At 43.4% G+C, this 15757-nt stretch overlaps 1 protein-coding gene across 2 annotated transcripts; it reads left to right on the top strand.

Annotated features, from left to right (window-relative positions):
• Positions 1–5926: 5926 nt before the first annotated feature.
• si:dkey-185m8.2 (trichohyalin) lies at positions 5927–14497 on the top strand. 2 transcript variants are annotated; one of them, XM_050066688.1, is made up of 3 exons: positions 5927–6148; positions 6504–7280; positions 8560–14497. In XM_050066688.1, exons 1-3 carry the CDS (start codon positions 6106–6108, stop codon positions 14217–14219), a joined length of 6480 nt encoding a protein of 2159 aa, XP_049922645.1. In that variant the 5' UTR covers positions 5927–6105; the 3' UTR covers positions 14220–14497. The 2 variants fall into 2 exon arrangements, with proteins under 2 accessions (XP_049922645.1, XP_049922644.1); XM_050066687.1 differs by having other exon boundaries at positions 6456–7280.
• Positions 14498–15757: the final 1260 nt, after the last annotated feature.

The following is a 15757-nucleotide window of genomic DNA, read 5'->3' as shown; positions in this document are numbered from 1 at the left end:
CCACTGCAAACAGTACCCTTAAATGTGGGAGGGGTTGTTGTCACTCACTGCTCCGTCCAGCATGTGGGAGGGGTTGTTGTCACTCACTGCTCCGTCCAGCACTCACTGTATTTCCTCCTTTATCAGTGCACCTCGTTTATCGTCCACAGAACGAGGCTGCACGCCGACATTTTCAGAACAAAACAAAACAGGCTGCAGTGAGAGTCTCTCTCCATGGGATATTTAAAAATAGCAGGTTTGTGCATTTAGTCCTCCTCAGGCAAGCTCAGGGGTTTAGTGTTGCCGGACCCCACAGGAAGAACGCTCCACAATGCTTTTTATCTTTGAGTGAGGATTGGGATATATGCCGTCCTGGTTGAATCAATATATATAAACGCTTGAAGATCCACTCATCACTAAAAGTGTATGTCATATAAAAACTAAAGTGATGGTCAAAGTTGTTTAAGTCAAATTTAATTTAAGTTGTTAAAGTCAACTCATTGAGTAACATTACAAGTTTACGTTCCACATTAAAAGTTGCCGGCAGTCGACCCAGTGAATGAAGTTCTTTTTTCTCCGGCTGCTGCGAGAGGCGGCAAAACATGCTTTAATTTTATAGTTACAGTTTACTAATAAAACTCTCCACAGTATGAACAGTGGTTACATGAGCCTCAAAAGCAGCCACCACTCAGCCCTGAGCAGAATGACCATCCCCTACTGACCAATCAGACTGCAGTGTTCACAGCTCCACCTTTTAGTAACAGATCTGTGTGCTAGGTACCCCAACAGAGGGGGGACCAAAAATGGGGACGGCACGGAACGGTTCCATTGGTACCATCCACAACTTTTTACAGTGGAAACAGAAAAAAAGCGTACCGAACTAACTGTACCGTACTACTTGGTGGAAAAAATGATAATAGGCATCCATGTATTGATACAATATTGCGGTGCAAAATACTTTGATATGGTATCCTATTGATTTTTCCACCCCTACAATTACTACGTATACTGCTGCTGTTACAACACTACTCTATATAATATTACAAACATTTTTGCTCCCACAGCTGCAACTACTTCCCTGTTGCTATTATTACCCCTACACTACTTCCTCTTATACAACTACTGAACTACCAAGACCACTGAATGCATTCACACACACACACACACACACACACACACACACACACACACACACACACACACACACAGTTTTGTTTTCCATACTGGCACTAACACCGTGTTGAAGGGTAATAAAGACGAAGACATGAGCCACCACATGGCGTGCTCACAACATGTCCTTCTCAGTCATTCATTTTATCACCCACTGCCACCACGAGGAAGATTTTCCATCCAAAACATGAACATAAAATACAGTTTCATTTCCATCTAAAGTGGAAAGATGTATGCCTCTAATGTTCTGAAATGACTGGATGTACAAGCTTTACTTTAAAAAGGATTCAAAGTCAGCGACTGATGTGGAAGCGTAAAATACCGACGAGCTCCACGGCAGAATAAAATTAGAGGAAACACTGTGCTGTATGTTTCTGTGTCTCCCATTTCCACCACTTACCTTCTTAATTTCAGGGGCAAACTAATCAGCGAATGCCGATGCAAATTTCCATGTTACATTAAAAAGAACAACTGTGAGCTTGGGCGCTGATGGTGGAATTTTTGGGGGGCTGTTTTTTATTCATGATATGGAGTCTTTTAGATGCCAGGCAGCCTCACATTTGGAGGGAAGTGCTGCTGCTGCTGCTGCTGCTGCAGGGAGTCCAATAAAAAGTAATTCATTTGACATTTACAAAAAGCAGCACACATGTGAAAAGGCATCCATCATGGTAATATTCACCGAACACTTAACAGACCTCAAAAACAACTCTGCTCGGGTTAATGGCGCCAAATCAATACGGCTGATTCAGTCCTTTCCATAAACAGGGTTTGTTTTTATTAACCCTGACTGGTGCTGAAGGAAAGGGTGAATCATAAAGGGCATGATCTAATGTGCTGTTGTGCGTGTGTGTGTGTTTTCATGGGTCTGACTGGGACTGGACATGAGAACATGTACCATGTATGCAGCCAGGGGAACACCACATGGCCGAGCTGCAGTGACAACAGGCAGGCATGATGAAAGGATACTGGCTCTTCACACAATATAACGACTGTTCAAAAATAAATGTATCATGTTGAGAAACTCATCAATCGCTGGCTGGCAGTGTTGATTTAGGCTCCCTGATACTTAGAGGGGAAATAAATATCTAATGTTTTCATAGAAACAGAAACTGTGAAGGAGATGCAGAGCTGAAAAACAAAAGTGATGAGTGCAACTTCACTTTAACCTCCTATTTAGCATTTATGATAGTTTCTAACTAGAGCTGCAACATTTTATCTATAATCGATTGGTTGTCAACTATTAAAAGTCATCGCTAACTAGTTAAATAATCGATTTATTGGTTTGAGCAATTTTTTAAGGGGAAAATCCAGCTTCTTAAATGTGAATATTTTCTGGTTTCTTTCTTCCTCTTGATGACAGTAAACCGAGTATCTTTGGGTTGTGGACAAAACAAGAAATTTAAACATGTCATCTTGGGCTTTGGGAAACCTTGATTGACATTTTCATTATTTTCTGACATTTTAAAGACCAAACAACTGATCGATTAATCAAGAAAGTAATCGTCCATTATGAAAATATCGTTGCCAGAGGTGTGGACTCGAGTCAAACGGAGATGTGGACTCCATCACTATCTGTCTCTTGGCAATAAATAAATGGATGAACAATAATTTCTTAAAGTTAAATGAAGACAAAACTGAAATCCTGCTTGTCAGCCCTAAAACAAAAAGAGAACTGCTGCTTAATAATCTGGGGGATTTAACTCCCTGGATTAAATCTGAAGTTACAAGTCTTGGTGTGATCCTTGATTCAAACCTAAGCTTCCAGTCCCACATCAACAAGGTGACAGAAACATCACTTTTCTACCTCAGAAACAAAAACATCACTAAGGTATGACCATTTCTTAATTAAAAAGATGCAGAGAAGTTGATTGATGCCTTTATTTCAAGCCGACTCAACTACTTTAACGCACTTTTTACTGGCCTCCCCAAAAACACCACTGAGACACTTCAGCTCATTCAAAACTCTGCTCTCAACCAAGAGGAGAGAGCACATCAGACTTCCTGTTAAATTTAGAGTTGATTTTAAGCTCTTCCTCCTTGTATACAAAGCCCTACATGGGCTGAGACCAAGCTACAACTTGGAGCCATAGAAGCCATAAGCGAAATTCATCATTTCTAGATTGAAGGAATTAAAAAATTGCTATGTGAAGAACTAGAGGTGTAATTTCATCTGGAGTATAGCATGACCTCACACACCCTCTCTCTGTGTTGATCTCCAGCCCATTGTTTACAAGCCGGTCTGGCTGCGCGTTCATGTGAATCTAACCTCAATAACAAACCGGAGTAGCTGGGAGCGGCTGGCGAGGCGTTAGCCGCAGCATGACCGGAGGGAAGCACAGCCGGTTAACCTCCGCTAGCTTCCCAACTAGCCCCGGCTCNCCAGCACAGCCAGTTAGCCTCCGCTAGCTTCCCAGCTAGCAGCTCTCCGTTTGGATCCAACCAGAGCACCAAGCCCTGGTTTGTTATTCAGGTTAATGTGGGAAGAAGCAGCGGGTATATCGGGCAGCTGAGTGAAGCTGGGTGAAGTGGAGGCTGCGGAGGAAACACCGGGATGGGTTAATGTCCGGAGCTTGAGCAGCCCACAAGCCAGCTGCCCGCTAGGCTAAAACATCGTTCTCACTCACGGAGAAGAGTAGGAACATTACTGTTAGCTCCCGGTGTTAGCACTAGCCGGGATCCGGCGATGGCTCTANAGAAGCAGCGGGTATATCGGGCAGCTGAGTGAAGTGGAGCCTGTGGAAGAAACACCGGGACCGTCTGGATGTAATAGTCCGTGGAGAGGCTGCATCCTCGGCTGCACAGATGAGGCGAGTGGGGTGGGGGGTGGAGAGCAGAGGTAGAGGGAGGAGTNATGGAGCGCTTCTACCAGCTCCTCTAGTCACTGAGCCTCGCCTCCATCTCAGAAAATATATTACATTTATTACAGGTACCATCATCATTGAAGCAGGCAGGGGAATAGCTAAACACAGCAGAGACCGAGACATCGGTAACTGCTAGACGAGGCAAGTGGGGGGGGGGTGTTGGACAGCAGAGGTAGAGGGAGTTGTGGCTCATGACACACTTTGTTTTGGTCTACAGGCAGTGCACAACAGCGAACCTAGCAGTGAAACGATTTCGCTTTTTGCCCCTTTAAAACCAGTGACTGGTGACTTCACTTGGACTTGAGCCTTTTAACTTGAAAACACCTGATACCTTCCCCAAAGCCCAAAGATTAAAAGGTATGTTATTTAAAAAGTGTGTCATGAATCCATTCATTTCCCTTCATTAATTCAAGCTCCAGTGAAAGTTCAGTCAGGAAGACAACACTTTTCATGCTCAGGCTGTAAGATTCTTTCTCACCCTGCCATTCACACCTTGCACATAAGCTCACTCACTGTTTCTAGATGTGATTGTCTGGGAAGGTCAACTGAGTCATCAGTTGATTCACAATCAACCAATAGCACAGCAACACACATTCTATGTCAGCCTCTCATCTTACTGCTATTCCTTGTATGTGAAAACCTACTTGGCAATAAAACCAATTCTGATTCTGAATCCAAAGCTTAAATCTAATCAGCACAAATCATCTGTTAATCTGTACACTCTATTCTGTATTAAATATTATCTTTACTTCATTCTTGAAATAACATTAACACAATTAATTCCCAGCAAGTCAAAACTTCTGGTCAAGTTGTAGGACAGAAGAATTTAGAACTTTTGTTACGTTACTGAGCACCAGTTAGAAAAAATGATCCCAAAGACAAGTTTGTTTGTGTACAAAAACTATGCGGTGTTCAACAAAACACAGTTTGCTGTGACAACTTTGTGTAACATTCAAGATGCACAAGAACGGTAAGTCCAGGCTAACATTAACATAGTTAGAGGGCTATTGCTTATAATGTTATCAGTCCATAGTTAAAATGGCATTATAATAGCTGAAGAGCACAGTATGACTTGTTTAAGACTCTAAACTTAAAGCTGAGGACTTGGGACACTATGATGTGGGTGTAAGCAGATATAAGGACATTTTAAACTATTGGATTAATGTACATCATCTGTCAACAATTAACTTCTGCTGTGAGGACATATTTTAGATGATTACAATTTTTACTACTCCTGTTTCCAAGGTCAAGAATGAACTTTTAAACTTAAAATATGTGTGATGTAAATACAGGGAGGTGAGCACTGCAGGAGAAACAGCACTCTTTAATTTACTGTGAATCTAAACTGTGATTGAATTGAGGAACACACAGCTAATTTTTATGTCTGACAAACTTAAAGAAAGGTGCTCTTCCTCATTTGTTGCTGTTACTTTCAGTTTGTGTACTACGTGACATTCTGATCCTAAAATTAGTTCTGCATGCTGAAACTAAAGATCTAGTTAAAACAAATATTACTGCGGCATTTTATAAGTTGCACTTTGTATGAAGCTAACTCCTGTCTGTCCTTTACAGTCATCTGACAGCAGCATTCAAGGCAGGAACTTGTTACCACAGGCCAATTTAGCTCTGTAACATTTAACTTGTGGGTAAAGGAAACAGAAGTGCCACACGTTTACCACAGGACAGCGTCTGCAGCTCTCATCATGACGCCTGCATGTGTGCTTCAACATGTATATACGTGTTCTCTATGTGCACACACGGATGAATCTTTGCAACTGTGTGCTGCATGCACATGTGTGTTTTGCAAGCATGTTCACATTAAAGTGTCAGTTAAGCTCACCGTGCCATTGTTCAACTTCCTGTCGTCTTGAACAAGTGCACGTTAGAAAACCACAGGTTGGTCACGTGACGCGACAAGTCCTACGCTGTCGGCGCTCAGTTTGTGCGGCACAAATCTTCATTTTCAATCGATTCACGACAACAGTGTTTGTGTTTCTTTCACAATGATTGTGAAGAAACTCCTCCTGTGAAAGAACACGCAGGAACCAAAAAGAGGAAGAGGAAGGACAAGAGGACGAAAGCGGACGGAGAGGTGATGGACACGACAGATGACAGTCCGGTCATCGTCACGAATGGTGGTGAGTTTATTGTAGAGCTTGTGCTTTCTTGGGTTATTCAAGGATTATAAATTTGAAATAAGCTTGTTAGACTAAGCTCAGTGTGTGAAGTGAAGAGTACAGTATGTACTTTATGATGGAAAATGTAGTTTAATGTTTATTTATTGTATGATAATTATATTATTTTGCAAGTAAACAATCCACTTATGGTTCTTGAAGTATATAGTAGTAGAAGTATATATATTGTGTGTAAAAAATGTGTGATAAAGTGTAAAGCAGAGACTCAATGACTGATTACTGTTATATTTCTGTGTTCTGTGTCATTCAGCTTATCCGGTGCGGTGCACTGAAGAAGTACTTCTCCCTTTCTTCACAGATGAGAGTGTGCAGGCCGCCATGGACTCACATCACCCTCCTGCCTCCCACAGCGCGCCTCCTGCTCTCTCAGAGCTTAGACTGGTCCTCCTGGGCAGGAAAGGAGCAGGGAAAAGTGCCGCAGGCAACACCATCCTGGGAGCAGCAGGAGGCTTTGAGAGTGGGAAGCCCACGGAGGAGTGTGTGAAAAGGCGAGGCGATGTGGCGGGGAGGAAAGTCACAGTGGTGGACACTCCGGGGTGGGAGTGGTACTACCCGCTCAACAGCACCCCGAACTGGGTGAGGAGAGAGACTCTACGGAGTGTGTCGCTTTGCCCATCTGGACCTCACGCTGTGCTTCTGGTGGTGCGAGCCTGCGCCTCGGTAACAGATGACTACATCAATGAGATAGAGGAGCACCTGGAGCCGCTGGGGAAAGGAGTCTGGGAGCACACCATGCTGTTGTTCACCAGGGGGGACGAACTGGGCCTGGTGTCCATGGAGCAAAGGATCCTGACGAGCGGCCTAGGACTCCAAAAACTCCTCCAGAAGTGTGGGAACAGATACCATGTAGTGGATAACCGGAGTAAAGGAGATGGGACACAAGTTAAAGAGCTGATAAGAAAGCTGGAGGAGATGGTGGCGATGAAGAAGGGTGGATGCAGTTACTTAGAGATGGATAACACAGTCCTGGTGGGTCTGGAGGCAGACGGGAAGAGGAGAGCGAGGGAGAGGAGGAAGAAGCAGAGGCAGATGGAGGCGCAGTTGCAGAGAGGGACCATCAAGGCTGCTCTAATGAGTGAGTTTAGTGTGTTCGATTTGTAAAACAATTTCAAATACATGAAATCACATCACAATTGGGCACAGATATAAATGAGTGCTTAAAGCTACACTAATCTATATTTTATATTAACAGAAAATCCTATGCACATAGTGTCAAACCCATAAAGAATTATCATGTGGCTCTGCAGTTCCCTTGAGCTTTATAAAGTGTGTAAGGGTCTTTTAATTCATTATCTTGGCTTTTAAGCCAGAAACTGCTGTTGGTGTCATTTCCAGAAGCAGCAGGCAGCTGTTTTCAGCCCCAAAAAACTATAATATACCCACTGTACACTACCTGCCTTGCACCAAAAGACAGACAGGCAAAGTTAGCCACCAGCTGATGAACATGTGGAGCACTTAGCAACTAAAGAGACAGATATTTCCTTCAAGAAATGGTGGAGACCAAAAGCTAAAAGAAGAGTGAATATTAGATTTGAAAACATCAGGTGGCCATTAATATGAAGTTTAAAATGCATGTGTAAGCAACATGTTTGCTAACACATTAGCAATAACAATTATTACAGCTTTTCTTGATTGCTATGACACTCTCAATGAAACTGGGATTCACTTGATCTTCATCATCACCTTCTTAGCACAGCAGAGGTCGTCTCTTCCAGATGCATTAACACTTTTTTATTGGTTTCACACACTTGTTTTAAAACACAGATCCCAAAGAAAGACCAAAAATTCCACTGATTAACTGTGTTAAACAAAAGGAAAACATCTATTCACAGCTGAGAGAAATAACTAGCATAATTATGAATCTCTAATGCACAGGGGCCTGACTATTACGAATATCTGAGTTTGAAAAGTATGGAACCAAGACTAGGCCAAACCAAAGTATATGGCTGCTGCGGTCCAGCCAAACTATTTGTTTCTGAGTATTGTTTATGAATTTGTGACAATCTTTATTGGTCCTTTGGTGAGGAAAAAGAATGAAAGAGGAGAAAGAGAAAGAGAAAGAGAAAGACAGAGAAGAGGAGAGAAGAAAGAAAGAACATAGTTCAAAAGCTGTACCATAATGAATGTTCGAACTAGTCTTGTTTAGGTGCTTACTGTAGGTCTCGCATGTCAGCTACAGTGGATGGGCACAAAAAGACCAGCACTGCAAGCCAACAAGCTAGCAGTGACTGTGTGTCTGTTGGCTTGTCTTTTTTTCTGGCCCCTAGTTGTCAAAATGGATTTCTCTAGCTTTAACATCAACTCTGTATGATCACACACCAATTAAAAAATACGTTTACCTTTCTCCCTTCCAGGTGAAGATCTTCAGGGCTCTGAGCTAGACGCCCACCAGTCGTTCTCCAAGGCTCCGCGACGTTTACCAGAGGTCAGACTGATTCTCCTGGGCGAGCGTGAAACAGGAAAGAGTTCTGCTGGCAACACCATCCTGGGCAAAATGGGCTTCTTCCAAGCTGGTGCAGTAACTGAGGAGTGCATCCGTCAGCAAGCGGAGTCAGCCATGCGGCTTGTGACAGTAGTGGACACTCCGGGCTGGGAGGGAGGCGTTGCCGGTGCCACACCTGAGAGGGTGAAGAGGGAGATTATCAGCAGCGTGTCCTTGTGTCCTCCGGGGCCCCACGCGCTCCTGCTGACTCTGAGGGTGGATACTCTGGTGAGGGCGGCACATGTGAGGGAACATCTGGAGCTTCTGGGCGAGGGTGTGTGGAGACACACGATACTGCTGTTCACACATGGGGATCAGCTTCGAGAGGGGGTGGATATCAAGCAGCACATCCAGGGTGGGGGCAGGGACCTCCAGTGGCTGATGGAGAAGTGCAGGAGCAGGTACCACGTCATTAGCAGCACAGATGGAGGAGGAAGAGGAAACGACAGCTCCAGTAAGATGACAGAGCTCCTGCAGAAGGTGGAAAAAATGGCCGCTATGAACAGGTGTGAGGCGTTCTCTGGCCTCGTTCAGGAAGTCAGGGATATGAGCCGGCAGAGGAACGAGAAGTTCAACCAGCGCCTGAAAGAGATGGCAGACAAGATGCTTCGTCAGGAGGATGAATTGAAAAATATGAGGGAGAGGGAGATGAAAAGAATCAGGTGGTTTTTTGACAGGAAGAAAAAGGTGAAATCACCTGGAAAGGCCGACATTCAGAGGGAAGAAGAGGAAGAGGAGAGGAGGATGGACGAAAGGAAGAATGATATTGGAGAGCTGGAAGAGAGGATGCGATGGCTGACTGAGGATAAGGAGAGAGAACATCAGGATCTGAGCATAGAAAATCAGAGAATCCGCGCATCGCTAAACCAGAGCAGCAAAGAAAGGGATGACGCCATGCTCAACCTGGAGCTGAAAGACAGAGAGATCGAGGAGCTGAAAGAAAGAATTGACGAGCAGCAACTGAAGCTGCTCGACCTTGAATGTGCCGCTGTCGAAAACGAACATGAGAGAAAACAGAGAGAGGACACCATAAGAGCAAAGAAACAAGAGTGGCTGAGTCAGGTTAAGAAATTGGAAGAAAACATAGAGCTGCAGAAGAAAGAGAACGCAGAGTGGATGCAAAAAGTTGATTCTTTAAAAGCCGAAATGGACGAGACTAAAAGACAACATGATGATATTCTAGAGAGAAAGGAGCAAGAAAAAAACAGGGAGGTGGCAGAGACAGAAGAAAAACTTAAAAAAGAGATGGAAATAAAGAACAAAGAGCAGGAAGAGCAGAGGAAGAAAGTGTTAGAGGATATGGAGAGGAAAGCTGAAGAAATGAAATCACAACATAAGAAAGAGATAGAGAGAAAAATGCACGAGAAAGAGATAGAGATAGATGGCATTAAACTGCAACATCAGGAAGAGATGGCCAGGAAAATCAGTGAAATAGAAAAAATGATGGACACAATTAAAGGTCAGCACCAAAAAGAAATTGATCAAATGCTGAATGACAAGGCCAAAGACATAGAAAGGGTCAAACAACAGCTTGACAATGAAATAAGGGACAGACAGCAGGAACAGCAAAGAGAGATCGCAGAGCTGAAAGAACAGTTTGCAAAAGAAAGAGAGGAACAAAATCATGCAAAAAGGAGAGAGATAGCAGAGTTAGAACAAAAGTATCTTGTTCAAATAGAGGAAAAAATGCTGGAAAATGAAAAGGAGAAGGAGATGATTCATCTTAATCACAAAAAAGACTTGGCGCAGAGGATGGAGGAGAAAGAAAAAGAGGTAGAAGTGTTAAAAACACAGCATCAAGAAGAAATGGCAAGAAAAGTGAATGAAATGGAAAAACTAATGGAGGCAAGGGGAGCTGAGCACAAAGAGGAAATAGACAGAAAAGTGAAAGAGAAGGAGGAAGACGTGGAAAGGGTCAAACACCAGCATGAAAATGAAATAAGAGACACGCAGGAAGAAAAACAAAGAGAGATCGCAGAGCTTAAAGAGCAGTTTGCTAGAGAAACAGAGGAACAACTGCAAGCTAAAAAGAGAGAGATAGCAGAGTTAGAACAAAGATACCTTCTTCAAATAGAACAAAAAACACTAGAGGGTGAAAAGGAGAAGGAAATGATTCATCTTAGTCACAAAAATGACTTAGCACAGAGGATGCAAGAGAAAGAAGAAGCGGTGGAAGTCTTAAAACTGCAGCATCAAGAAGAAATGGCAAGAAAAGTGAACGAAATTGAAAAACTAATGGAGGCGAGGGGAGCTGAACACAGGGAGGAAATAGACAGAAAAGTGAAAGAGAAGGAGGAAGGTGTTGAAAGAGTCCAACAGCAGTACAATGATAAAATAAGAGACATAGAGCAAGAAAGACAAGGACAGATTACAGAGCTGAAACGACAGTTTGAAGAAGTTGAGAAACAATTGCAGGAAAGACAAAGAGAGATAAGAGAGCTGGAGCAAAAGCATGCCACCCAACTAGAAGAAAAGGTGCTAGAACATGAAAAGGAGAAGGAAATGATGAATGAAAATCATGAGAAGTATATCATGCAGCAAATGCAAGAGAGAGACGGACTAATAGAGGAGTTAAAACGGCAGCATTTTAATGAAATCAAAGAAAAAATGCGGGAAAGTGATGAGCAAAAGCAAAGGCTTGCTCTGAATCTCAAGATGGAGATGCAGCAAAGGGTGGAGGAAAAGGAAAAAGAGATAGAGGAGATCAAAGTGGATGTCAAAGAAATGAAAGAAAAGCTGCAACAAAAGGAAGAGGAAGAAACTGATCATTTAAATTACAAGAAAGAGATGGAGCAAAGGCTGGAGGAAAGAGAAAGAGAAACAAAGGTGATAAAAGAACAGTTAAAAGAAGTTGAGCAACAACTGCATCAGACAGAGGACGAAAGAGAAAGAGATCGCTTAAATTACAAGACACAGATGGAGCAAAAACTCCAAGAAAATAAAAGAACGATAGAAAAATTGAACCAGCATATACAGGATATAGACGAAATCCTGCAGAGGAAAGAAGAAGAGAGAGGAGAAATCATTCTCAGTCAAAAGAAAGAGGCAGAGCAGCGACTGCAAGACAGAGAACGAGAGATGGAGGAGATGAAATTGCAGCTGTCAAACGACATGGAAAGAAAACTAAAAGACAAGCAAACCGAAATTGAAAGTCTCAAACAACAAGCCGACTCCAGGGAGACGAGATGGAGGGAAGAGCAGAAGAAGAAGGACGAGAAAGCAGAAAACGAGCTGAACCGACTGTTAGAAATCATAAAGCAGAAAACAAATGAACTAACACAAACACAATGTCTTCTTGCGGAGAGAGACAGCGAGATTGACGAAGCAAAAAAGTCACGTGCAAACTACTTAAAAGAAATCGAAGAGCTGAAAGAAAGCAACAAAATCCAAATGTCAAGTATTATGGATATACAGCAGCATCATGCAGAGACGGAGAGGAAGAAAGACGCTGAAATGATGGAAAAACTTCAGGAGAAGGAAGAAGAACTGAGGCAGAGGGACAGAGACAACGAGAAGGAGGTCGTCCAACTGAGGCTGACAATCGAGCAGACGAAGTCCGAGCTGAAGGAGCTCACCAACAAAATGGAGAAGGAGATGACGAGCATGATTCAGAATTATGAAAAGGAGATCGCAAGAAGGAACGAGAGCATAGAATCCATCGCGAAGGAGAAGGATCACGCTATCAGTCGCTTAGAGGAAGTCACAGAGAGCTACGAGGAAAGTCGGAGGACAGCTGAGGAGCTGCAGGAGCAAAACGAGAAGATGAGAAAAGAGGCGAACAACCTCAAAATAAAGTGCGAGGAGCTGAAGAAGGAGAGCGAAGAAGATGTTAGGGGTTATGAACAGCAGGTGAAGAGCAAAGAAGCAGAGATACACAACAGAGAAGTGGAGGTCGAGGGATTAAAGGAGGCAAATGACAAACTGCAAGTAGAGATAGAGAGGATGAAAGAGAGAGAAGGAGAGGCAGAGAGGAAGATGAATGTAATGAGAGAGCATTTCCAGAAGGATGAAGAATTTCTGAAAAGCAAAAAGGAAGTTTTGAGTAGAAACGAAGAGGAGTTGAGCAAAAGAGGACATGAACTAGACGCAAAAGATAAGGAGCTTGCTGAGAAGGAGGTGAAGTTAGAAAGTAAGGAACAAGAGCTTAGTGAACGGGAAGAGAGTCTAGAAAGAAAACATAAAGAGCAACTGAAAAGAGACAAAGATGTGAATGTGAGGGTGAAAACTATCGAGAGAAAGGAAAGGGAGCTGGACAGCTTGCTTGGAGCTCTGGAGGGCAAACAGAGGGAGCTGAACTGTCACGGTCAAAATCTCCAGGAGAAGGTGAAGGGGATTAAAGATCACGGGAAGGGCCTGAAAGATAAGGAGTACTACTTAAGAAACGAAGAGCAGGAGTTGCTCAACTGGAAGTCAGAGCTGCAGATGCAGAACGAGCAGGTGAACTCGAAAACGCAGCAGCTAGACGAGATGGGGAGAGACTTGGCTTTGCTGAAGGAGGAGCTTCACAACAAAGAGAAAAAATTTAAGGAGTCGCTTAAGAAATTAGGAAAGTGGGAGCAGAATCTTAAAGAACGGGAGGAACAGTTGGGCAAAAGAGGGAGTAGACAAAACGAGGCTGATGGTAGTGTTGATGAGACGGATTGTTTTGATCTGACAGCTGCAGTTGAGAGCTCAGAACATGACTTACATTTAATGTACAGAGAGGTCAGCGAGAGACAGGAAAAGGGAAGGGAATCAGATAGAGGAGAAAAGGATCAGAGGATGGAAACAGCATCGTCAGCTATAGAGAGCAATAACTGTCACCTTGAAACACTAAAAGAGATAGAGATTGCTGAGGAACAGGAAGGGATGAGAGGTAGAGGAGAGGAGACAAGGAAGAAAAAAGGCAGGGAGGAAGTGGAGAGGGCAAAGGTCGTTAGAGATTTTAGGTTTTTATCTGCAAGTCCTGGTCGCAGACGCTCAAACAACAAAGACCTTCCTGTGTCAGATTTAAGGGTGGTGGTGCTAGGGGAGTCCTGGTCCTCTCGCTCCCCAGCTGGAGTCACCATCCTGTGCGGAGAGGCATTCAAGCACGTCGGGTCTACATTCAGGCCCTGGAGAGGTCAGGTTGCCGGACGTCACCTTGCTGTTGCCGAACCACTAGGTCTGAGGTGGAGAGACGGACCGGATCCGACCGACACAATGCAAAGGAAGAGCATTCTGGACAGCATCTCCTGGTGTCACCCAGGACCTCACGTCGTCCTCCTGCTCATGCCCGCCTTCCTGACCTGCACACAGAAGTGCAGGAGAGCAGTGGAGGAGCACATGAGTTTGCTCGGGGAAGACGTTTGGCGGCTCACACTGGTGCTGTTCACATGGGGGGAGATGTTAGGGGAGAGCGCTGAGCAGCACATCCTAAGGAACGGGGAGCTGATGGGGCTCGTGGAGAGATGTGGGGGCAGGTATCATGTGCTGAGCAAGGACAACTCTATGATTGAGGGACTGTTTGAGAAGATGGAGGATATGGTGGCTTCCAACAGTGGAGAACTGTGATGCCACTGTGTGAAAACCTCATGTAAAAACAGTGTTTATTTTAATCTTATGTGAATATCTCTGAATAAATGTACAAAGTAGTGGAAGAGGTACTCAGATTCTTTATTTAGTGTAAGTCAACATCTCATTATCATAAAGTAACTTTAGCCTGGTGGGGGCCGACGTGTGGTCTGTCCTGCTCTAAAGGGGCACAAGATAAATCTGAGGGGTCGTGAGATGACTAACAGGGCAGGAAAGAAGAAAAAATTTAACTCCTGCTTCACAAATCTCTATTATTTTTTGGACATTTCCCTGAGCTTTGCTTTTTTTTATTGAACTACTTGCTCATTTTACTACTTTGGGCCTGAAGGGAAACCACTCCTATGTAACAAAAAGGCCCAAACTAAAGCTGCTTTATTGTAGCCAGAATGATTAACAACCTCTGGTTTAATCTTGAACAAGACATTCATTGTATTTTATAAGTGTATTGTGTTCTTTTATGTGAAATCTTAATCTAAAACAAACCAGTTATTACAGCTGTCAGATTAATTTAGTAGAGAATAATTCCCTGTGAACTGTAGTGCAGTGGAAGTATAAAGCCACAGAAAAGGTCTTTTATACATGACATCATACAGAGAGCAATTTTAAAGCTATGGTAATTCTAGATATATTTTTTTACTTTACTGCTATGATACTTTGCCCCGCAGTATCTGCTTCCAGCTGTCTACCTGAGGCTGCTTCTGCATGCACATTTGAATCATGATAGGGAAACGAAAGTCTCTCGATGAGAAACGTAGTCTCTTTGAAGCTTAAGACAAACTGACGCAAACAAGCAAACGAGATGCAGCAGTGAAACATGTAGCGCTACGCCCCTAAGAGTAGACCAAACGTTAGTTGAACAGAAAGGTCATTCGCTGGCAAGATTTCACTGGCTGCTTGGTCATAGAAAAAAAAAGACTTTATTAGAAACTGCACCATGTCGAAAAAAAACAAAACCTATATGACTGGACCATGCAGGAAGTGTCCACGCTCAGCAGTCAGACAGGAGTCACATTCATTTCCAGGGCTGGTACCTGCGGTTATTCCACAGGCTAGTTAATAACATGTCGGGCAGGAAATCCAAAGTGTGGGATCATTTTGAGAAGGTGAAGGACGAACCCAAGGTGATATGTAAACTCATCTTCATTGGTCGACTACAAACATGACGTATCATCTGAAACATGGAAGTAGCTACATGCCCATTAGCCCACAGCGTCATTAACAGGCGGCTCGCTCAGTGTGTGACGTGCACTTGTAGATAAAATATAGGCCTATATTAATGAAGGTTCATTAGTACGGTTTTGTATTTCTCTGTAATGTAGCACAGTGTTAACAATGTTAATGATACTGTTCTTTCTCATACCTTCAACTCAAACCATTGTGTTGCCCCGCCCAAAATATATCAATTAATAATTATATTAATATAACATGCTGGCGACTAGTCGACTAATGGCCCTAAATGACGACTATTGGTCGACTAGGAACATTTTTAGTCAAGGGCAACCCTTGAAATGTGTGAA

The sequence above is a fragment of the Epinephelus moara genome, chromosome 17, assembly GCF_006386435.1.
Source record: "Epinephelus moara isolate mb chromosome 17, YSFRI_EMoa_1.0, whole genome shotgun sequence".
Lineage (NCBI taxonomy): Eukaryota > Metazoa > Chordata > Actinopteri > Perciformes > Serranidae > Epinephelus > Epinephelus moara.
The sequence above is the reverse complement of the archived record's forward strand: the minus strand, read 5'-3'. Positions and strand labels throughout refer to the sequence as shown.

Bases quoted from the DNA above. Each gene is read 5' to 3' on its own strand.
- si:dkey-185m8.2 (XM_050066687.1), top strand. From the start codon at position 6,106: ATGGACACGACAGATGACAGTCCGGTCATCGTCACGAATGGTG. The intron at 6,149-6,455 runs GTGAGTTTATTG...TGTGTCATTCAG, and splicing joins GGTCATCGTCACGAATGGTG to CTTATCCGGTGCGGTGCACT. The intron at 7,281-8,559 runs GTGAGTTTAGTG...TCTCCCTTCCAG, and splicing joins CATCAAGGCTGCTCTAATGA to GTGAAGATCTTCAGGGCTCT.